General features: G+C 40.7%; 2 protein-coding genes across 2 annotated transcripts; one reads left to right on the top strand and one right to left on the bottom strand.

Moving 5' to 3' along the window:
- Positions 1-405: 405 nt before the first annotated feature.
- Positions 406-4,467, bottom strand: haao (3-hydroxyanthranilate 3,4-dioxygenase). Its single transcript, XM_030440911.1, has 10 exons — positions 4,293-4,467; positions 3,996-4,074; positions 2,819-2,902; positions 2,501-2,607; positions 2,048-2,137; positions 1,905-1,948; positions 1,669-1,814; positions 1,122-1,190; positions 892-974; positions 406-745 (listed from the first exon to the last, which is right to left on the bottom strand). Exons 1-10 carry the CDS (start codon positions 4,379-4,381, stop codon positions 673-675), a joined length of 864 nt encoding a protein of 287 aa, XP_030296771.1. The 5' UTR covers positions 4,382-4,467; the 3' UTR covers positions 406-672.
- Positions 4,468-6,985: 2,518 nt separating this feature from the next.
- papolg (poly(A) polymerase gamma) lies at positions 6,986-22,717 on the top strand. The gene is made up of 24 exons (XM_030442149.1): positions 6,986-7,398; positions 8,182-8,340; positions 8,512-8,578; positions 8,695-8,776; positions 9,514-9,623; positions 10,601-10,654; positions 11,057-11,168; positions 11,303-11,392; positions 12,663-12,801; positions 12,939-13,011; positions 14,924-15,044; positions 15,305-15,389; positions 15,799-15,852; positions 16,104-16,223; positions 16,574-16,683; positions 17,551-17,672; positions 17,783-17,940; positions 18,141-18,241; positions 18,489-18,691; positions 18,776-18,853; positions 18,947-19,006; positions 19,113-19,216; positions 19,332-19,432; positions 20,300-22,717. The coding sequence occupies exons 1-24, from the start codon at positions 7,382-7,384 to the stop codon at positions 20,473-20,475; spliced, it is 2,496 nt and encodes an 831-aa protein (XP_030298009.1). The 5' UTR covers positions 6,986-7,381; the 3' UTR covers positions 20,476-22,717.
- Positions 22,718-24,482: the final 1,765 nt, after the last annotated feature.

Genomic DNA, 24,482 nt, shown 5'->3' on the forward strand with positions numbered 1-24,482 from the left:
TAGAAAACAATTACAGTGGAAAAATACGTCACGGTCATGACTCTAAAATCCCAGTCTGTGTTTCTCTGGAACAGACACAACTTGGTGTTGCGACTGTGCCAAACTCTTGTTGAAACTTGTGTTTAATGTAGTTTCAGACAATATTATTCCACTAGGAGTGTGACTGTATCGTTTTCCTTTACCTTTTATTCGGAGGATAATAGTCATTGTTCTATTCTTCGACTTCCAGAGAAAAGTCGACATGTTAAATCCCAGTTTACGGTGCGGTTGGATTTGGAGGCTTTCAGACAGACCCAGTGTAAAATGGAGAACATTAACATCTACCAGTGCAGTAGAGGAAAAAACACTGATGTAACTTGGTAATCGGAAAGTAAAGGTCAGGGAGATAAATGATCACAACTCAGATTTATCGCAAATATTTAAGTATTTATTCAATTTCTCTCATAGTTTAAGGACATGGTGAATTAAAGGCACTTCCTGCATAAAGTGCTTTTGACCTTACATGCTCACACACAGATAGACACAGTGTCTTGTCCACGGGCATTACTTTACATTACTGTAACTACATTACTCTACCTCATTTTTTATTTCTACACCCACACTGAGTCCTCCTCCTTGCCCATACTGAATACTGCATATTTAAGTGTGTGTGTGTGACTTGGCACGTGATGCTCAGGGTCTCTTCCTCTCAGGGTCCTGGACCACAACCAGGGCAACAGCCCCGTGGTCTCTCTGCCACTGGTATCTAAAGGAGGAAAGAAGCTGTTTTAGAAATCCTGTCATTGCTGCCAAATTACATCCACTAAAATCATTTGGTAAGTGATATTGTAACACTTCTTATGACATCACCTTTACTCTGACTGGAGGTGTTATTACTGAAAATGAACTCACTGGGACTGTTCGGGAATTAGTAAACTGTCTCCTGCAGAAAGAGTGAACTCCTGCTGATTCATAGTTACTCTGGAGGAGCCCTCCTGAGGGACAAAAAGACAAGTCGGTGAGGAAAGATGATGGTTGGAAAATGATACACTTAAAGTTTGGTGATTATAAGATAAAGGTAAGAACAGCAACAACTAAACAGCGCTGATGGATAAGTTGGACATAGGAAGTAGAGACCATACCATCTGCCAGATCCACACATCACTTTGCCGTACTGATGTCTCCATCTGTCCAGGTCCAAACAACATCACCTGTCACCGTATCAAGATGGAGTGTCATCATCATCATTTTTCTGGAGCACATCACATCTGTTCCTGTTGTCTCAATGTCAACTCTGTTTTTTTCTTCCTTGTTATTTCTCATTAGCGTTTTCTTTATTCAAATCAAGGGGACCTAAGATAAGAGGGTGTCATCTGTTGTACACATTGTTAAGTCCCTTGAGGCAAATTTGACATTTATTAGAAGTACTATTGAAAGTTAAAAATCTGTGAAGATCCAGAAATGTTTTGTGGACAACAAAACTTCACTTGACTTTCCAACAACATGGGGGAGAGTAGAAAATGACAGAAAATAGAAAATACTGTTCCTTTAACCAACAGTAGCCATAAAAGAGCTTCATGTGAACAAAACAAAATAGGCAAATGTATTATTTAAATCAGCAACTACCTGATCAAATACTAACTAAACAAGATTCAAATCTGAGCGAGAATTCACTACCACTATCACTACCTCTGTCTCGAACTGCGCTCCGAACATGTCGATGGGCCCCCCGCTGGCCAGGGCTGGCTTCTGTTTGTTCATCCAGTCTTTGAAGGAGAAGGGGGACATCAGGTTCATGGTGTTAAACTGGAATGGAGGGTCTCTGAAGACTTCACCTGTTCCCCCAAAAGAAAATCATGACACCGGTTAAAAACAGCCAGGGAGTCCATTTTTAGAACAGTCACGAGAAAGAAAAAAACACTCACCTGGATCTGGTTTTCCTGTCTTGCACTGCTTTGACGACATGAACCTGCAGATAGAGTCAACAACAACGAACTGTATCATTACAAACAACATGATCTGATAGAGACGGTTTGTGAATGTGTCGATAACCGTGTGGATGTCTTACTCTTTGATTATCGGCACCAGTTGTGTTCCGAGGTCCTGGCAGTAAAACCACCTCTCGAACAGGACACTAGTGGTGTTGTCTACGTAGTACCTGAAAGCACCAGCAAACGCTACAGTAACGCCGCTTGGAACTGTTGCATATACATTTGTTTTGTTACTTTCACGTCGAATCTTGTGGACTATTTGGACAGAGTGTACTTTGTGGACACAAAATAGGAAGTTATTATTATAGAAACTCAAATCTCATGTCCAGATAACACTCACACAGGTCATGGATTCAGCCGGTGATGACATTACCGTCATGCTAAGGCTGGTTTTGTCACACCAACTATTTATCTAAGACGACAACCAGAGAGAATATTGCAGTAGATTATGTGAATAAAAGTCTGACCTGATGTAGTTAGAAGAAAAGGCAAGACAAGAGAAGATAAGACAACGAGATACTGCTCTTCACCTCAGGCAGTCAGTCTCGGTCAGCAGCCGTCTCCTCTCCACCACCAGTCCCACAGTGTTGGCCTGTCTCTGGGGGGAGTGGGGGATCCGAGCTGGCAGCAGGAACATCTACAAGTGGGGAAGAAATGAATGACAAAGTACTGAGTGTTGCATATGTTATTTTCATTCTAAACTATTGAAGGTCGCCCTGACAGAGTGAACTGTGCTCCTCTCAGCTGGACTCCATATAGAGTTATGATATATTATAAATGACTTACTGTGCAGAATATACAACTATGCAAAAAAAAAAAAAAAAAGTGAATTGAAGCGTAGAGCCCACCTCTCCCTCCTTGATGTGCACATCCTTGTGTTTGCCATTTTCAATCACCTTCAGACACATGTCCCCCTTCAGCTGATAGAACAACTATTTAAAACAGAGTGGAAGGAGAAATGTCATTAGAGTAAAGGGGAACTATGCTGACTTTACACACTAGCAATACAGAATTGTTTTAAAGTTATGTGAAATCTCCAGTCGGAGCCTTGTGAATTCTGATATATGGAAACATAACGGGGGTCTGGGGCATTGACTGCATATAAAAATGGTCATGCAGTAGTGATCAGGAGGTGGAGCTGTGCTACTCACTTCTCGTCTGTACACTCATGAGGACTCAGCTGTCAATCATGACGTCACATCCCCTTTTTATAGCATCAAATCGCTAATTATGACGGAAATAATCAGAAACCTACATCTGCAGATCGGCCAAAAAGCAACCGTCTTTGTGAAAAATGTATTTTCATTTGTTTGTCTCATGTCCCATCTGCTAATGTGGCCCTCAATGTTAGCAGACGGGACAAGAGCCAACGATATATGACCTATACCTTACCCAGCCAACCAGGTGTCAATTGGGATGTCTGGGTTTCAGTTTTGGGGAGTCGCCCTGTTGTCCATCTTTAGATAGTCAGTGGGTTGTAGTTAGAAAGAAGGGAGCTTCCCAGACCTCTGTAACTCATGTTTGCTTGAAGCTAGCAGCTCAAGGCTACATTTGCGGCAACTCAATTAACAATCCCCAAATCTCCAGCAGAGCTGTCTGTGGTCAAGCAAGGTATGGGTAATGTAGTTGCCAGGTTTTGACAAGGAGGAGCAATGAATAAAAATAGACATATCTGGCCCTGCTGCATCAATTACTTAATTTCATTTATCATTAAAGAAAAATTAGGAATAGTGCACAACTCCAGGAATGTTACCCAACATTAGTATCACTATTGAGTAACAGCTTGTTAAATGTGGCATGGGGCTGTCAGCTGACCACTGTTTATACACTGTTCACAGACTGTTAACTTCACAGAAGTCGATCAGGAAACAATGCCAACTACAACAGCTTACAGGGAAGGCAAATACTGGCAGCCGGCCAAAATAGGTTCACCAAGCCTTGCAACTTTGTGGTTGGAGTTTGTCCTTGTTAGTCCATTAGTGTGCATTAAATAATCTACAGTGGAAGTGAGTACTTCTCTCTTACCTCCTCCCCTTCCTCAATATGATAGTCCTTCCTAGTATTAGGACCTCCAACGAACATGACAAGTAGCTGGGAAAAGTGCCTGAGAGAAAGACAACAGCGTTCTGAGGACGCTACTAGTTCTTCATTTTCAACTGTACATTTATTGTGATTGACAGAGTTGTTGTTGAGAGTTACTAATTGTTCATCAGCATTTGGAATATATGAACAACAAAACAAGTTGTTGCGAAGAAACACTGTAGTTACACACAAACTTAATGAGGTTACTATCAAATAAATTTAAATAATGAAATTACTCACATGAGCTTGTTGCACACTGGTGGCAGAAAAGCATTCTGGTTCTCTGCAATCCAGTTCTCCACATGCACTTTAAAAGTTGTGTTGCTCATCTTTGCAACTGACTGGCTTTTTTTTTGCTGCAGTATGAAGCCTCTCCAGCCTGTCTGCTGGTCGGACCTGATTAAACAGTCTGACTGATACTGAAAGTCCAAAATACAGAAGTGGGAGGTGTTCCATTCAGGAAAGGGTGAAAGGTTGATGTAATACGTGACATAGTGTTATCCTGCAGTAACTCTCTGTTCTTTGGAACGCTCACAAAGTCAAGTTTATTAATGAAAGAATAAACAAACTGACCTTAACAGACGACACAGTTACATGCTGTTTTAATTTGTATGTGGCGGACCCTGCCACCTTTCTAGTTTCAAACAGTGTTCCGAGGACCTTATTTTCCTCTGAGAACAGCTTCTTTATTCAGTTATTAAGATAAATACTTCTGACATTGTATTGTTATACATCTTCAAAACTACCTAGTGCCCCTTTTTTAAGACCAATAGAACAAACTAAGAAGACTGGTTCGACACAGAAGGTTACATATCTTTTGAGGTCAGTACAAAGAGAACATCAAATGAAAATGAATGAAATCCAAAAAGACAAATTTCCTTTACATGCATTAAACAACTGCAGGTTATGGTCGTTTTATAGTCATATTAACTACACTCCTTTTCTTACGTAGCAATATGATTTATAACAATGTAATACTTAATATGTCTGCAATATTTACTAACATAGGCTACCTACTGTTACAATAGCCCGTCTGCATTTACTGCATGTGTAATTTTAGATGCCTTATACATCATGTTTGGGGTGTCGTGGCTGTAGGACTGTAACCAACTGATTATCATTCACTTGTTCAAACTGAAGTCGATCATGGTTGATGATCCAAACAGATTATTTCAGGTTATTTTAACATCAGGTGTAATCATTTAATCTGTCCACCAGATGTAGCTGTTGACCTGGTGAGATTTTTTTTTTAAAAGCTGTGGGGGGTTCTCTGAGGACCTGCAGGCCAAGCAGGGCCTTTCTGCTACATGAAACTTCCAAGGCAACACTTTTAGACACTGTTAAGTCAAAAAGTTGAATGTTTATCAGTTGTCAGAAAACGTTAAGCACTGGAAGCTTCGTTAGGGCCATAAAACCTGTTTACGAGCACAAGTTTTGACATTAGGCTTCTATTTGACAGAGAACTTGCAGATTTTTCAGGTAAATAGCAAAAATATTCACGTTTTATATACCTGAACACCCTGTGATTAACAGCGTTAGGCTGCTAACAAGAGCATAAGAATCGTTTATGCATTGTCGTGATGCATTTGTCAGTTTTTCTCCTGTTTGGCTGCAAACCAGCATAACTAGGAATTACGTTTCTAAGTAGGCTGTCTGGAATTTGGGTGTCTATTGATATGACACGGATAGTGTTTTCTGGTAAACTTCCCTGGGCGCTCAGTGGGGAAAGTTTTGTTACATGCTGCGACAAGAATGAACTTCAGCCCAACCAAGACAGCTACGAGCAGATGATGATGGGATAAGAGGGAAGATGGCCAACAGTGGGTCTATCGTGTTTCACAATAATATCTGTTACCTGTTATCATATCAGTATTAGCCCCACATCATTTATTCATATATGGGACATTCCAATTCCAACACACCCACCAGAACTTTTTCCAGCTCACATCATAGAATTTCTTGAAAAAATTAATGTTGAGACTTCTATTAAATTCATGAGACCTTGCAAAATCCCTTAGTTGTACTCCAAATACTTTAAAGCTAAGTATGTGGGGGAAATTTCAGCCCTTGATGCTAGCGATCATGGACAAAGCCTCTCACCCCCTCCACAAAACTCTGGACAAGTTTAAAATCAGCTTCAGCCACTGACTCATTCATCCCCCTGCCTAAAGGAATGGCACAGGAAATCATTTATCCAGTTAATCAGTTATCTATCTATCTATCTATCTATCTATCTATCTATCTATCTATCTATCTATCTATCTATTCTTTCAAGTAAAATTAAAATGATACTTTCTGGGAAAAAATACAGTCAATAATAAATAATAAAGTCAGATTCCAAGTCCAATGTAAGCTTTTTAGTTTTACACAATGACTTCACGGTTTACATGATTTTTCTTCGTTTTGCCATGTTTATCTGTGAGGACTGGTTGTCGCGTCCCCTGCTGGACACAGACATGCACAGCAATAGTGAACACAGCACAGCATTTCACTATTTAATCATGCATCTTTTATTCGGCATTTTAAAAAACACAAAGCACAAATTAATTGTGTTATTTTACATCCCCAAACACAGTAGGTTTCTGTTTTACAAGTGAAGCTGTCTATTTTATGAACACTTCAACAAATATATATGTTAAATAAAATAATACGTTTTATATATATGTAACGTGTGTGTGTGTGTGTGTGTGTGTGTGTGTTACAGAATAGCGAAAATATGGAGTCAATAGCCTCCTTTAACGACTGGGATCATCGCAAGAAAACGTACATAATCGATATCGGCTTACGTGAATTTGGCCGACCTGCCCTATCATTGAAGTATCACACTTAAGCCTTTATAACACCTAATTTTTCTATAATATCCGGTCGCGGCTTTACTCCTCCTTGTGCGACAAGTGCTGGTACAAGTTAGACAGCGTCGCGGCCGTGGTCACGTGACTTGTGGCCTCGGAGGTGCGTGCCTGCCTCCCGACGATGGTTGCTCAGCGTGCTGCACGCAGACGTTGTCCCGACAAACGCCTTTACATTTGTAGTTTTGAATATTAAGAAAAGGCCCGGCAGCAAATCAAACGCGCGTTTAGCTGCTAGCGTCCAAAAATATCCTCTGCGTTTTTGTAAAACGAGTTAGATATGACTTTTCTCTCAGGATTACGAGCCGATACGTGATCTTATAAGAAGTGATTCCGGTTCAGTGGGGAGGTTTGAACTGCTCTCCGAAAAGTGACCATTGTTGTAATCAGGTCGAGGCTGTTATCATTTCCACTTGCCGACTTTGTTAGTTTTTTACGGATTCACGGCAGAAAAAAGCAGTGCGAGCTTTTTACAGTGTCATGAAAGAAATGTCAAGGTAAGTCATGCATGTGCCACATTCTCCATATATGCCGATTTTTATCCGCGTTTGAGGGAGTCCTGAAGAATAGGCTAAAAGCTAACGTTAGCTAACTGTCACAACAACCAAACAAGGCCTGCAGCCAGCGTTTGGATGCTAGCTTGCTTATTTGTTGTTGGGTAACTATGGTGCACATATGTCCACAAAACGAACGAATTTCATTTCTTGTCTGAGTTTGACAATATATCAACGCTCAAATATATCCAAGAGGAAAGCAAGCCAGTTCTTCCGTAGCTGCCAAATAACGTTTGCTAACTTGCTAAATTAGCCAATTTGTTAGCGCTTCCAACCTGTTTGTAGCCCCTCGGCTAATGTTCGTCCGCCGCCAGAGGTTGAATAGTAGCACATTTCAAACACGTTTCTGCAATTTTTGGGAACTTAGTTTTCTGATTTTGAATAACGTTCAACTGTGGTGTGTTTATTAAAATGGTTGATGATATGGTGTAAATGAAGCACATTGCTGTCAGAGTCAGAGTGTGTAGCGCTAGCTAACCTGTGTTTACACACGGGTTCGCGGTCATAGTAAGGAGCGGAACAAAAACTAGCAAAGAATAACACCTTTCACATTCGGCAGATAACTGTCCTGGCCTTCGCCTGGCATCCAAACAAATTGTCAGTTCAGTCTTGTTCTTTATTTAAGATTGGGTTTGAGTAACGATAACATGAAACCTAAATATAGTGACGTGAAGTGTCGTTTTGTAGTAACCGCGAAGTGTCATTTCATGTTTTGCCCCCTCGCAGCACCATGCCTGGTGGGCAGCAGCCTCAGAGACACTACGGCATCACCTCCGCCATCAGCCTCGCACCCCCACGAGAAATAGACCACCAGTACACCAAGAAGCTCTGTGATGCTATGAAGCCTTTTGGTGTGTTTGAAGATGAAGAGGAGTTGAACCATAGGTGAGCTGCTAAATGTATAACGTTTTGTCTTGGTGCTTGAATGCACATATTTTCAGCGACCTCGTTTGACTGTGTGTGATGTATTTCTATCATTTTCTTTGCCACTACATGCTCAGTAAAAAGGTGTGAATTGTGAATGAAGCACCTGCTGAGACCTGTATCTTCTTTCAGACTTGCTGTTCTTGGGAAATTGAATAACTTTGTTAAAGAATGGATTGCAGAGATCAGTGAGTTAAAGGTAGGTTCTGCTCTGTTGAATGCTGTCTAAATAAAGGCTGTGATTTACTATGTTGACATTGATAATCATTGACCATAATACTGACTTTGCTTTTTGGATGTTCCTCTCCTCTACAGAACCTCCCACCGTCAGCTATAAGCTGTGTTGGGGGCAAGATATTTACATTTGGGTCGTACCGACTTGGAGTGCACACAAAAGGTATGACGAGTTGATATTTTTGTATTGTGGTCTTTCATTCATTGCTGCCACATCATCAATTAAATCTCCACTTTTTGCCAGTTTTCTGACATCATTAGATTTCAGCACCCGTGTTGTGTGATTAGCCCCATTGTCTATTGAAAAGGAGAAAAGGCTAATCGAGGTAACAGAACATAAACTGTCACAGTGGACTCAGCCCTTTCTAAGCAGGCATGCATCATTGTTTTTGAAAGGCTCAGTTCACCCTGTCCATGCTAAAGCACGAGGCTGGCATTGTCATAATCCTCTGCCATTGAGTTTTTATTGAAAAGACTAGTTTTGGGGTCTGAAAGCCGGGTAAACACAAGCTTACTATAGACTCAAAACATCAGACAAAAGTGCGATGAAAAGGTAAAAGTTCATTGGAAAAATAAACAACTATAACAGCAAAATACAATGCTATATTTATATAATTCTAAAACTCAAACCATACATTTTTTACATTAATCTATAGCATAACTATTGGCTGGGACTGTTCAAGGCAGGGCCAGGATTTAGAGAGTCACAGAAAACATTACTCAAAAGTTGCAGCACTTCGCCTTAGCTGCCCTTCTTGTTTATCTGTTATGTTTTATCACATGAACTCTCTTTAGTCTTGAATGAGGCAACTCTGTTTACTGTACTTAGTAGATTGTTATTGAAGTCACCAATTATTCAACCTACTGGGCAACACTGTTTACAGTTATTGTTTCTTCCAGGTGCTGATATTGATGCCTTATGTGTGGCTCCACGCCATGTAGAGAGAACGGACTTTTTCCAGTCTTTCTTTGAGAAATTGAAACAGCACGAAGAGATCAAAGACCTGAGGGTGAGTCTCTGGCATTTTGTCATTAAGGTTGCTGTGACAAACTTCAGTGACAAAAGTTGAAAACTTAGCATGTCATCTAAAGGGTAGCCATCATGTTAGGCCATTTCCAAATGAAGGAAGCATCTGTTTCATCCTTTAATGTGTTGCTCTTGCACCTTTTTCACTAGAAAGTTCTTTGATTGAACAGACTGAGAATTCAAACTGTGTACATTAGTTTTCCTGTGGGAGAACTCTGTAGGAGAGCTGAGTTCACCCTACTATCGCTAATATTGGTACAGATTTCTGCATTACATCTTTACAGTTCACTTTTGCTAGTTGGTTACAGATATAAGAAAGCACTTGTGAGTAGTAATGTTATTCAGCAGATGAGCAGTACCAAGGAGCATGAGCTATGGTGCTGTTAGGTCTGCTGATAAACAGTTAATTTCCCAAGGTGTGTATATTTATAAACACCAATAAGTGAGTACACCCCTTAGGTTTATGTTTGTTGTGACACTAAATTTTAATTCTACCAAATCATCACATTACATGCTATTTGTTGAAGGGTTTACACGGAGTTGATAAATGAATAAATACATTCTCATCTTGTTCTTATCCTTAAATGCATAGTGGTGCGACTGAGTGCGATTTTTCTGGTTGATCAGTGCTACTGAGAGTAGCCCTCTGTTTCTTGAATATTTGAGAAGGACAATGCTAATTTAGTTGGGTCTTTATTCCCTGGTCCCTAACGAGACCATAAGTGACTCACATTCCACACTGTGCTCATGTTTTCTGAATTTGAACCAACCCTCACCTACAGCTGTTATCAGCTGTCTCCAAACATAACACTATAAGTCTATGGAATGTTATATTTTGAATGATCTGTGTTTATGTCCTTGATTTTCACATGTTGTTCATTTGAGGTTACATTAAGTCTTTGATAATGTCGCTATGTCTACGTTTTGTTGGTGATATTGTTCTTTTGGTGCTTTTTCAAGGCTGTCGAGGACGCTTTTGTGCCAGTGATAAAATTCAAATTTGACGGAATAGAGGTAAGAGTTTGACTTTGTGTTCCCTTCATTAGTGGTATTGGTTAACTAAATACACACCTCAGAAATAACATTTTGACAAATTTGGTATGGTAGTGTAAGGCACTGATAGGACCCCCCAGATGTAGTGGTCTGCTACTATACCTTCGCCAAGGATTATGGTTTGATTTCCAGTTTAATCTTTAAACATTTGTTTAATCCAACCAGGTTTTCTCAGGTATGAAGCATATGACAGGCTGGTGGTCCGTTAATAGTTCAGGTCCATGAGAACTTGACAAATTTGTATTTTAGTTGTGTATGTGACCTTGAATGGACTTGCTCTGAACAGGCCGGGTTGTTAATGAGGACCAGTTTATTCTCTGTTTCATCACTACTTTGTTTCTTTTTGTGTCTCTATCGGAATAGATTGATCTGCTTTTTGCCAGACTGGCCTTACAGTCCATCCCAGACAACCTGGACCTAAGGGGAGACTCCATCCTCAGAAACTTGGACATTCGGTGTATCCGCAGCCTTAATGGTACGCTTCATGGCTTCTGTTTTTTTTTCCAGCTGAATCCACTTTTACTAGGACTTTACACCATAATTGTGAGGGCATTGATCCTTTCACAGTGCTTTTTATATTTATTTTTTTCTTTTTCTTTTTTCTAACAGGCTGTCGAGTGACGGATGAAATTTTGTACCTGGTGCCAAACAAAGAAAACTTCAGGCTGACACTGAGAGCCATCAAACTGTGGGCAAAACGTAAGTCGACACAGATGTTTTTCATTTCCAATCTGTACGCCTGCTTTTATTGCATCTATGAGTCTTGTTCAGCAGTTTTTCACCATTTGAGAGCGAGTATAGCAAATATATAAATTAGGGCTGAACGATATATCGTTATTGTATTTATATCTAGATATGAACATTCAAGATATTCATAGCGAAAAAGCAACGATATAAACGATATAGATTACCCCGCTCTCCCTGCACGTACAGCTCTGGCAATTAACAACAAACATCATTTTTACGATTACCCTTGAATGCACCGCTAAGGCCAGCAAACCACAAACCTTATTTCATGCTTGCTGTGGATCGACAGCTGAAGCCAACCAATGACAAACATACGAGGGCTGGCTTGAGGGAGACGGAGACTGAGACGCACACACAACTTGGCGACTTTATAGCTAGTTTAGCGACTTTTCAGACCCTCTTAGCGACTTTATTTATGAAAAGCGACTAGCAACAAATTTAGTGACTTATTCAGATCATCAGGGGAAAGGCGAGAAATATATTATATTGTAATTCTCCTGCTGCTCAGAGTCATCACAGTCTGCGGCTCCCCTGCAGCAGCGCCGGCTCTCTGTCCTCTCACACGGTGGCAGGTGTGTATGTGTGGGAGCTGGCTGGGGCAGCAGGAGCGGACGCTGCGGCCGCTCGCTCTGTGGATTCGAGACCGTATAGCTGCCGTCTACTCTGTTTTGATCCGTTAATTCTCTGACTTCTTAGTCTTTTTAAATTCCACTGGTACTTTACCAGCGATAACCTGAAGCTGCTGAGTCTCGATCTTCACTCTTTCCTTCTCTCCAGATTAGGATGTCATCGTTCATCTTGTAAAAATGCACATAGTTCGTTTGATCTTCTCCCTCCCTTTACTATTGTTACTTCAAATATATTTGTCTCTGTAGTGAGTTTGTGATTATTTGGTAAAGATTTCTCTATCAACCATTTGTATATGGCTTAAAATAATCTCTTTATTTTTCTGAAAAATGCTTGGTTTTCACCGAACCCGTAGTCATGTCATATCGTATCGATATCGAGATATCTGGCATGAATATCGAGATATGAAATTTTGTCCATATCGTTCAGCCCTAATATAAATGGTCTAAAAAAATGACAGTGTCAAATTTGTGAGTAGAGTTAATGATATTTACCTGCTACAGATGAGGTACCAGTTTAGAGTTTAATGTTTACTTATCAAACCAGCAGTGGGCTCTTTTGGTCTGCCTGATTATAACGTGTCCTCCACCTACAGGACGTGGGATCTACTCCAACATGCTGGGGTTCCTGGGTGGAGTGTCATGGGCCATGCTGGTGGCCAGGACCTGCCAGCTCTACCCAAACGCTGTGGCTGCTACGCTGGTCCACAAGTTCTTCTTGGTGTTTTCTAAATGGTGAGAATGCAGCTCATGCAGTTGGAACTTCATATTTCTCCTGCTCCACTTGGTGGCAGTATGTCACAGCCTTGTGCAATGTCAGTTCTGTTTCAATATTCACGCATTGTACTACATTAGTCATTTCTATTCCGCAGGGAGTGGCCAAATCCTGTGCTTTTGAAACAGCCTGAGGACAGTAATCTGAACCTACCTGTGTGGGATCCTAGAGTGAGTATGAAACCAGTGTTTTATCTCTACTTGTTTAAAATGTGGTTATGCCTCCGTTTTGTATTATTGTACACAAACAGGGAACACTCTCCGAATAGAGGGAATCTGCTGAGGTCTGAAAAGTTTATTGGTGTTTTTAAACTTGGCTCAACAGAAAGAGTATAGGTACATTTGTTTCCTGATATTTCATGTTTCCTCATTCCTCTGTCCTCATGTGACCTGGAATTTGATCGGTTCCCCTATATGAGTTCCAATCCCCTTAACTCTGTTCGGAGGAGTCTTCCCAGAGCAGCTTGGAGCAAGGAAGACTTCCTACGGGGACGTCTTATTTTTAGACAGACACATCCCTACAATAAAATGCATTAAATTTCATAACAGACTGACATTTGTGTTTTAAATTGAATGTGTGCACTACTTTTGTGTACAGATAAATAGAAGTACTGTGTGCAGTGCAGTAAATATTTGTTAAGGAAGCCTGTTAGACACTCTTCCTTTTTGGCTATCGATTTTGAATGACTTTCCTTGGCCAGGGCTTTGTTATATATGTTTTGACTAAAAAATTGTTTTGATTGTCTTTCATAATAATATCTTATTAATTATATTATACAATCTACTTCTCCCAAACAAATTGGTCTTAAGCCTTACTTGAAAACCTTCTAGCTGTTGTAACTGCTGTGTCATGTTTGCAGTGTCCTTTCAAAAATAAACACATTTTATTTATCTATTGGTGTCGTTTCCGTTCAGTCACAGTACTGTCAACAATCACCATGCATTTTCAATAGAACTTTATTAATTCCTACTACTACTACTACTTGTTTCTATTTACTATGATAAATTCTCATCAAAATCTGGACTATTGAAACAATTCCAAACAAAACTTGGAAACAAATAATTGTGTGGTCAAAGCTCTGCTGCTGTCAGAAATGGTCAAAAGTCATTTCTCCAACAGCTCTTAGCAAACTATGTATATTCACACTCAGTGGCTCTTGTTGGTAAGAGGGCTTATCTGTCCACTTGACAAAATACAGGATAGTTGTTTTTCAATAATGAGGCTTAATGGGCCATGTAATATTTTAAAATATGTCTTGTCAGGTTGGACAACATCAAAATGAAATGGCTAACTCGCTAGCCCTTTTTACATTAAGGCTTGAAATATAATGCAGTGGCGTCTACATCTAATTTGAAGTTTTGTATAGGGTTGGAAGTGAACAACATGGACATAAGAATGATTTACCATCCTTGTTGTATGGCATATGATCTTGTCTTCTGCTTAGTAAAGCTCCCAGACCTTGTGTTGTCTCCCCAGTTTCCAGACATTTTCAGGAGTTTTTCTGTTGCATTTCAAATCTAAATCAGTTGTGGGTCTCACACTTGAAACATTATCAAAGTGTCACACTTCTGCCCTGCTAGCTCACTGTCTTAACACAGTTGATTTGGTGCTGTTAATACCTCTACTGCTGCCGTCTTCATACCTATTTTATACAGAACAGCGATGTAGAGGCACAAAGGCACAGCACGCTCTGTGAAAAGGCTGTGTGAAAGGGGTTACTTTTTGGGTAGAATGTCCCATTCTCATTAGATTGATTACTTCTGCCGAAGCCCTGATAGGTGATCCAGCTCTGCAGCCTTCATCAGTAACTGACAAATCACATGACATTTGAAAGTGAAACGCGTCACATTTCACAATATGTTTCCTTGAGGGAAATAATGCAAATCAGTGAAACGTGAAGGCGGTTAAGTGTGTCGGGATGTACCCAGTGGATGTGTGTTCTCTGTTTTATGAGGCCTCTCGGTGTATGTGCATGTGTGGGTGAGTGTAATGTTGCCCTACTCTCAGTACAGTGTGTGTGCTTGGTAAAGTCTTTTCTTATCTGCAGTGAAACCAGTCATGGTCCCTGTTCTGTTTTTTTAGGTCAACCCATCTGACAGATACCACCTGATGCCCATCATCACGCCTGCCTACCCCCAGCAGAACTCCACGTACAATGTCTCCACGTCAACACGAACCATCATGAGCGAAGAGTTCAAATACGGTATGACGGACTGCACGACTGAAGCAACACTGACAAATGTTGTATCTGTTCACCTAGTTTCTCAGGTTCCTAAAATCTCTTGTCTGTGGACGGCATTAGTCAAAGTACATTTCTCTGCCTTTAGATTAACATCATTCTTACTGAGTCAATGGTAGAAATGATTCTGCACCTTTTTTAGTTAAAATTTTTCAAACTGTTCTTGGTTGATGAGTTCATCCTGATAATGTGTTAATCATGGTCTGTTTGTATGGTTTGAACAGGCCTCAGCGTCACAGATGAGATTCTTCAGGGAAAAGCAGAATGGCCCAAACTCTTTGAGCCACCCAACTTTTTCCAAAAGTACAAGTAGGTGATGCTTTCGTCATTATGGCAATTACGGTTTCCTTGCTTGGAACTAAAATCACAATTCTTTGACACTTTACATGCAAGTTGTATGTGTGTGGTTTAATCTCCTCTTGTTTGCTACATGTGTGAGGGGGAAAACTTCAGGCATTGTCCGGAGTTCATATCAGAAAGTGGCTTATGCCGCCAACAGTTTGTGCGGCACTCACAGTTTTCTAAGAGGCATAGACTGTTTGTGAAGTTCAAACTAAACTGGGTGATGCAAGCTTCTTTCCCCAACCAACTTATTGTTTTCACTTTTTGGGTATGGGCAGATTTGACTCATCCTAGCTGTGGTCAGTAGTTTGGTCGACTCATTTTGTTTATGAAAGTTCCTCCCACACTTGTCTGATTTTCTGTTTTTTTGCTGCAGGCATTACATCGTTCTGACTGCCAGTGCATCCACAGAAGAAAACCACTTAGAATGGTGAGTGCCAAAGGGCTAGATTTCCTTTCGGTCTTGTAAGATGAACTCATACAAAACCACTCTCACCCTTCTTTGTGTGTTTAAATTGCATCAGGGCATTTCAACTCTGCCGTCTGACGGCTACATACCTGAGATCTTGTTTTGTATTTCTTTCTTCTCTTTTTTTTTTATTTCTGAACATGTTCTTCACTAAAAGAAGCGAGGATGAGTTGTAACCAGCACCTGTGGTAATACATTATGTTTTCCCTCAGGATCGGTCTGGTGGAGTCAAAAATCCGAGTTCTGGTGGGAAACCTGGAGAGGAATGAGTACATCACCTTGGCTCATGTCAACCCCCAGTCCTTTCCTGGCTCCAAAGAGAACCGCAGCGAGTGAGTTCTGTTTTGAATATACAGACATCTGAGGGAGAAAGTTCTGGATTTTGTAAAGCAAATTCTGCTAATCATCAATCAAGCCTTTTCATAGGCTACTCAGCAACTTTAGCTTGGAACAAGTTGCCTGTTGCACTGTGCTGAGTGCAAGTCTTTGAGTCATGGAATTCATAGTGGCCAGAGAGTTGTTAGGCAGACAAGCAGCTTTTAGAGTACTGCAAGTTTGTATTTCTTCCCCATTGACATTTTCCAGCATCACAAAACCTGTTCTGCAGTATGGTCTAAAGCAAGCATAAAATAAACATGAGCTAACTGTATTTTATTTGGCTGTGTTTGTGTTTCTTTAACAGGAACGACTTTGTGTCCATGTGGTTTATTGGGATCATCTTCAAGAAAGTGGAGAATGCAGAAAGTGTGAACATTGACCTGACGTACGACATCCAGTCCTTCACAGACACTGGTAGGTCCCACCACATCCCTCTTTGTTGGTGGTCGTGAAGCAACCTCGGAAAATTTCTTTTTAGAGTTCAAATGTGTGAAATGACTGGACAGTTTGGCTAATTCATGTGATCATCACCCTTTTGTAATCACTGCAGTAAATTCAGCTGCTTGGTAGGTCTCACCAGCATGCTTTAAATCTTATACTGTTCTATGACTTATTGATGTCAAAATCATTATTGCAATGTTAGTTTTTTAAAGAGGAAGTTGAAGTTAGGAAGGTGGCACTGAAAGACCAATGGAGAGTGAGAAGTGGAACTCCTCTATGGTGTTTAATTAGTCTTAAAAGCTGGACACATAGAAACCAAGTGCATCCACATGATACAAGTGGCCAGAAAAGTATTCGCGAGTGGATGGCACCCTTGGGAGGCATTAACAGACACCATCCCACGAGCATGGGGCCGTGATGAACAGGTGTTCAAGCCTCCCTGTACGCTCACTGGAGAAAGGGGAGACGGTGGCTGATGTCACTCCTACTGTTCTTATCTCTGATTGACATGCAATATAACTTTCAGCTTATATGAAAATAAGAGAAAATACAATCTGTATGAGATACTTTTCACTTGACTTCTTGGAACAAATAAGCCGTAGTTTTCTGGGTTCAAAGCAAACTTCTTTCTCTTAAAGATGAGACAGAAAAAGTCACTGCCTGGTTTAAAATTGCTAAAGAATATGTAACCATTACATTCGGTACATATTATCCAAACCCTGTTTGTGTTCATGCATCAAAATAGAGGAAATGCTCAGCAGTCACTTGTACGAAGAAAAAAACAAGTTTTTACACCCTTGATAGTAATCAATAAACCTTAACATTACATTTTCTTTGCAGTGTACAGACAAGCTAACAACATCAACATGCTGAAGGACGGAATGAAGATCGAAGCAACACACGTGAAGAAAAAACAGCTGCATCAGTACCTTCCTCCTGAACTAGTGCAGAAGAAGAAGAGGGTGAGATATATTTCTGTGCAGATTGGAAGGTCTTAATTGTCTTTAAGACATGTTATAGTTGTCGTCTTAAAATCATTTCTCTTTGTCTTTTGTTTGTTTCTTTTGTGCAGAGCATAGCTGAGTTAAACCGTAGCTCCAATGGGGGGAGCTCTAAGAGGATCTCTCTGGACAGCAGTCATCTGGACAGCTCCAGAGACACGGACTCAGGGACTCCCTTTAGCTCCCCAACCACCAAACCCTCTAAACCTGTGTCCGACACTGATGACGGGTAAGGTACACCTCCACATTTGTAGCATGGTTAATCTTTGTCTGTTTCTACCTGATTTTAGTGTTGTAGTTGTATGTTATTTTCATATCCACAGATGTTTTTATCTATTTTTCTTTGTCATATATGACAAACTACAATGACCAGGCTCAAATCCACCATATGATGCTGAATTAATGTTTTTTCTTCTCTGTTTTTTGCAGCGTCAGCCCTCCGAAGCAGCTTTTTGTTGAGGGCTCTCCAGCACCCAGTGCGGCACCAGCTGCTCAAGACCAGGGCATGTCCATCCCTGTCATTGGCGCAAGTGAGTAATTTTTGTAGTTAGTATTACACTGACTCATTTAAGCATGAAAGAGAACGGTCACGGCCATGAATTTTGTATTCCAAGTGATATGGACTAATTGACAATCCCGTTACCTCTTCACCGTTTAGTTTATACATGATAAATGGTGACTAAAACAAGAGGACAATATTAATTACATTAAAAACATGTCCTTAAAGTGATACCATCTTGATCTAATTTCTTTGTTTGTCTCCTTTTCCTCATGAAGAGCCTCCAATAAAAACAAAGCCCCCTTCTCCACCAGCCAGCAGCTCCACCCCACCACTGCTGAGCGGGGACGTGATGCCCAATGCCGCCAGCAGCCCCAAAGAGGAGCCCAACGGCCTGGAGGACTCTATCAACGGAGCTCCTGCCAAGAGACCACACTCGCCTACAGAAGAGGACATGACCAAGAGACTCAAAGAAACAGAGGTGAGGAGGGTGCTCTCAGTAATAATTGCAGTTGGCCTGTCATGCAAAGTGAAAGTTGTAACGTTGCACTTTTTTTTGCTGCAGGTGGTGTCCAATGATGACTCCACATTTAAAGAGCCATATCCACCATCTGACTTGAGCACAGGAGAGGGACACAATACTGTAAGTGTTACTTACTGCTTGCTTCTAATTAACTGTGTAAATCAAGACAAAACATAAAGAGCGTTTTGGCTTTTTGTCTCTGTTCACTATTAGACCCCACTTTCTGGATCAAAGGCTAAGCCCATTCCAACCATTGATACCTCAAGAACCCAGGTAGTGTATTCTTTGTAAACCATCAGCTCTGTTTAATTCCTGGATTGTTGGTTAATAAATGTGGGGAATATGCAGTGATCTATAATGTTGCTGTTTGATACCGCAGAGACTTCCCAGCATGGAGCTGCCAGACGCTTCCTCGCCTCTCCCGGCCAGCAACAGCTGTCGTGTTGTGAAAAATTCCATCAAACTGGCCCTCAACCGCCACAAGTGAGCTCGAACTGTTCTCCCAGCATCATCACAACAACTGATACAGCTCGTGTTATTTGATCTGCTAATGTTTTAACTTTGTGTTTTGTGGACTGTCTGTTTCTCTTTAATTTAGCATCACACCTCCCAAGCCCGCAGTGTTCGAGGGCACGCTCACCACTGACGCTCCTCCTGCCAGTGAAGAAAAGGGCATGTCTATTCCTGTCATTGGCTCAAGTGAGTGTCACTCATGTGCTCATCTTAGATTTTTCAAAACACAAAAATAAAAAACTAAACAAAAAGATAGATTGTGAAAATGGACATATCCAATTATGGACTGCCTGCAAGTGGCTAATGTTATTAGTGTTATTAACACAGGATATTTACCCTCGGTTATGGACGTGGTGCTCAACTGGAAAGCAGTGGCACTTGTGTGTACAGTGTTGAATACATAACTACATATACAGGACTTGAATATAAGCCTAAGCAGATGGAAACATTTTACCACATATTGCTGGTGTTTCTACCTTTTACTTAAAACAGTCGCTTTACAACAAGCACTGTTGTCATCTTTGATTGTGAAATGAAGCCGCACTTTGGAATGTTTCTTCTCCACAATGACTTCTTCTTGTTTCAAGTTGACAGCATAGAGTTTCACTGTTTCGCAATGCACAACCGTCAGAAAAAAAACAGTAGTCAGTCAATTGAATTGATGAGTTCTGAGGCATTCCAATGGATAGGACAATTTGGAAACTGGTTCCTAACCATTTTCGTTCACAGTTCACATCCCTGCCAGTAATCCCCAACCGCACAATTAACCATGGTTACAGCATTAGATATACAAGAAAAAATAAAAAAAATATTAACTAAAATCTAATCAATAAAAAACTTGACATCAGTGCTTTTTAAACCAATCAAATGGCACAAATTTCTCAGAAAAATTAAATCATAAAATTAGATATGATTTGTTGTTCGTAAGGTTCTGCTGCTTGGGCAATAGTGGAGTATCCAATTTCAGTCAAGTTAAAAACAATGTGTAGCTAACAACACAGTGGTGTAGACAAATGTATATCTCACTGTTCTTGTCCTCTTCTTTTCTTGTAGAACATGTGGCAGCAAAACATGCGGTGCCCCCTGTAGGCAGCTCCATCCCCACATTAGTAAGCCGAGGACCTGACCCACTAAATGGAGCACCCTCCAAGAGACCCCACTCCCCCTCTCTGGACGAGCAGGCCAAGAGGCTGAAGGAAACAGAGAAGGCCAGAATCCACATAGCTTGAACACACAACTATAGACTGGATTCATACACACAGAGGTGGGGCTTTGCAATTAAGTCAAACACCGAGAAGTTGACTTCACACAGGAACAGGGAGTGTGTTCAGGTCGGTCCAGTGTGAAGCAGCAGGACGGACACCTCGCCTCAAATCTTCAAAGATTATAGATTTGCCAGTGGATAGGTGATTTGGTCAAACCAGATGTTGTCAGCTCCCTCTCTCACGCTCACAGCTGGAGGGCATTTAACACAGCAGCCACAGAGATATCTGACATGAGAACTAAAGCGACAGTTTTTTACTCGTCTTCTCCCTCAATGTTTAAAAGTGTCCACAGTACAGAAGGAAAAAGTGCTGTTTTTTCTTTTCATCCTTTTTCTGTTCCAGTCAACATGTTTTAAAGCCCAGAACATTTATCGACGCCTGCTACACACACTTTGGGTGTATGCCGATTTCTTTTCTTTCTTTTTTTTTTCTTCTTTTCTTTTCCCAAACAGAAACCTGTACAGTAAATGTTGATGTACATAACTTTTTTTGTCTTAAAAAAAGCAAAAGATCACTGTTAAGTCTTTTGGCCATTCTATCGTAGTTTTATCTAAAAAGAAAAAAAAGTTTAAAAAATTGTAATTTTTTGTTTTTTCTCTATTGCTTGTCCAAAAAAAAATTGTCTCCAGCCCTGGATATTTTTTTGTAAACACTGTATAGGTTTGGATACAGTTGCAGGGAGGCTTTATTGAGGGTTTGCTTGGATATGACGGAAATCGCAACTACGACTCTTTGGACCACCACAACCACCCGAGGAGGGGCTCCAGGTTAGTATTGGACTTGCAGTGTGTAGGTGATCATAGACGCCCAGTGACATCAGTGCTTCTCAGGTGCCGGTAAGAGCAAAAATAATCATCCTTGGGACAACAGGAAACTTTATGCATTTTCTGGAATTTATGAAAATTGCTCTAAAGCATTTATGTTAAGCTCTTACGTGGATTAGTACAGAACATCGGGAGAAACATATCAAAAAATGCTTCGCTAATCCTTCTGTTCGGTGTAGCTTCACACCTGTTGTTTGTCTTGGATTAAAAGAAAAGGTTGATGAGTTTTCTGCCTACTCTTCATGGCGTGGTTGACCGTTAAAAAGTGAGTGCCAGACAGTTTAGACAGTCAGAAGAATGTGTGTGAATATCTGTTTTGTGTACGTACCTGTGATTCAAAGAATTTCGGACCTTAAATTAACCGTCTCGTCCATCAGGACTGAACAACAAAAACAAAAAATGGCTAGGGATACTGCTTGACCCCCCCACCCCCACCAGCTCACTGTGGTCTGTTTAGCTAGAGGAGGTCCTTTCCGATGAAGCAGCTCCTGGATGTTTCTGTGTCCATGCTCATGAAGGGGTTTGTGGTGCTTGGTGAAAAAATGGTTCGAAGCTTTTTGATGAAAGGTGTGTGTGTGTGTGTGTGTGTGTGTGTGTGTGTGTGTGTGTGTCTGTGTGTGTGAGTGAGAGTGAGAGAGACTGTGTGTGTGTGTGAGACTGTGTGTGTGTGTGTGTGTGTGTGTGTGTGAGACTGTGTGTGTGTGTGAGACTGTGTGTGTGTGTGTGTGTGTGTGTGTGTGTGTGAACGTGCATGCGTAGATGGTTGTGTTTATGTGGCAGAGAGAGACAGAATTCCCTTCATTTTGGGTGTTAACCCTCAGCGCCTCCTGTGGAGGTTCTTAAAAGGCATCTCCTGGGGCCACAGGTGGGGGGTCAGGAGACAACTTTTTTTTCCTGCCTTGGGCCCCAACCCTCAATCTTTATGGTCTGAAGCCGGGTGACTTTGTGTTTGATTTCAGCACAGAAGATACTATATGTACACAACAAAGTATAAAGTGATATTGAGGAGGCGTCTCCGGAGCGGGTAGAGAGTTGGGACACAGGCTCTTTTCCAGCATCAGTTTCCCCAACTAAATGTACAGAGAACAGTTTTTTCAAAAGGCATATTCGTCATTATTGGGGGTTTTCTTATCACTTTATTTATATTTGCATATTTGTACCATGTGATCTTTTTTTTTTAATAGCATTCATAGCAGGTAGGTCTCTTTTGAATGAAATCTGCACCACTCTGTTTCAGACAACTCATGTTTTGCTGTTTGGAAACATTTAACAAAACAGGTCATTTAGATGTTGGTTTCTAAATTGTATTGAAAGGGTATTTTTGTATGTGTTTATCACTTCCTTTAAATGAATCTGTACACCCATTAAACCCCTAAAAACTATGCTGTGTCTGTGTTCTTTGTTTCATTGTGATATTTGTTGCTGCCATATTGAATGCTGAGTTCCCTGAAAAGTCTTAGTGCAAGTGTCAGTTTACCTAAAAAACATCTCACTCATCAGGGTTGAAAGATGACCTTTAGCAAACTCCAATCTTCATTTCAACAAAACTTGAAGTAGTTCCCTAGAATTAAGATGTGAAATGAAATGCAAAAATTAAAATGCCAGAGACGGCTGGCATGGTCATCAGTCTGAAGGGCAGAAGAATACGCCTACCTGCACCTTTTATAAAACTCACTAATCAAAACATGACACCTTAAAAACCGACTTGCAACAACAGCTCCTAGCCAAGAAGAAACCTGCCCCTTAAAAAGGCTGTCATATTAACGCTAAGATTTGAAGTTGTTAAAGGTGCAACATGTAAGAATTTTAGTTTAAAACATTCACAGATTATTTATCAACAGAATGTGAAGAAATACCAACCTTCAGACTTCTATGCGCTGTGTTGCAGAGCTATCTACTGAAGTTAGCATGCTAGGTAGCTAACTGGGGCCCTTCCAGCATCAAGAGGCAGCAGCCCAGTGGTAGGCTCTAGCGAAGGCCTCTGGAGGTGGGCTAAGACTGATGCCTGACCTCCCTCTTGCTCTTCTCCGACTTCATGCCTTCACGTCAGTGACGCTGTGAATCACCTCAGCATTTACTGTCATCTCAGTCCTGGTCCGGGGGTGTTCAGGGAGGCTGGCACTCTGGACCAGCATCCCCTGCCAGGTCCCCCTGCATCTGCGGCTTAAAAATCCTCAGTGGTCCAAAGCTGCTGTGCTGGCAGTATAAACAACAAACCTGTTGCTCTGAGCTCCAAATCCAGGCTGGATGAGCTAGAGTTAGATTTCAACAGCTGACCAAGTCTTACATGTCATATTGTACCTTTTTAAAGCAAATAATATTTAACATGTCAGTTAGTGAGATTTAGAAGAGCTAGCTGTTCTGTTGGCCTCCAGGAAGACCAGCTGATGTCATGGTGTCAGCTAGTGGAAATCCTGATAAACCAATACAGCTTTTTGCTTTTTACCTGCTCTTTGTGCTAAGCTAAGCTAACCAGCTGCTAGCAAAACATCTTTAGCAAAAGAGAGTTGTAGTAATCAACTCAAACACATAAACACGATTTTCAACGATTGCCTTTTTTTTCAGTGCAGGTGTAACTTTTATCTTTTAACTCTTTAGTGCCTTTTTTTTAAAATGAAAGAACAATAAAAAGGACTGACATAATCCAAACAAAGTCAATGCACAGCAGAGCGATTAACATACACAAGCAACACCAGTAAGAAAAATATTTGTATATAAAATGAAACGGGGAAAGAGAGAGTAATGGAAAGAAAAGAAAAAGGTAATGAATAAATAAAATAAAGGTTAAGTTCATGATTCGATACGTCATTGTGTGTTTTGTATGTTACATTTTATTTGTTCTCCAAAACTTCAACTTAGTTTTTGGTAAAATAGTTCCTGTTTTCAAGGGCAAGGTAAAAAGTCATTCCTCTCAGCCACTGATAAATCCCACGAGTTGTTTGTTTCTTCCATGATTTTTAGCCCCTAAAAAAAAAGGAGGGAATATTTTAAGCAGACACCTTCGATTAATCTGAGGTTGCAAAATTAGCTGGGTAAATATTTAGAATAGATCAGTCAGTTTTCCCTCCACACAGAGAGCCTCTTATCTCACACACCACACACACACACACACACACACACACACAATGAACTCCCCTTTAAAACTCT

The sequence above is a fragment of the Sparus aurata genome, chromosome 15 (assembly GCF_900880675.1).
Source record: "Sparus aurata chromosome 15, fSpaAur1.1, whole genome shotgun sequence".
Lineage (NCBI taxonomy): Eukaryota > Metazoa > Chordata > Actinopteri > Spariformes > Sparidae > Sparus > Sparus aurata.

Bases quoted from the DNA above. Each gene is read 5' to 3' on its own strand.
- haao (XM_030440911.1), bottom strand. From the start codon at position 4,381: ATGAGCAACACAACTTTTAAAGTGCATGTGGAGAACTGGATTGCAGAG. The intron at 2,608-2,818 runs GTGGGCTCTACG...CCCCACTTGTAG, and splicing joins TGCACATCAAGGAGGGAGAG to ATGTTCCTGCTGCCAGCTCG. The intron at 746-891 runs GTGAGTTCATTT...TTCCTCCTTTAG, and splicing joins CTAATTCCCGAACAGTCCCA to ATACCAGTGGCAGAGAGACC.
- papolg (XM_030442149.1), top strand. The intron at 16,684-17,550 runs GTAGGTCCCACC...TTTTCTTTGCAG, and splicing joins CCAGTCCTTCACAGACACTG to TGTACAGACAAGCTAACAAC. The intron at 17,673-17,782 runs GTGAGATATATT...TCTTTTGTGCAG, and splicing joins TAGTGCAGAAGAAGAAGAGG to AGCATAGCTGAGTTAAACCG.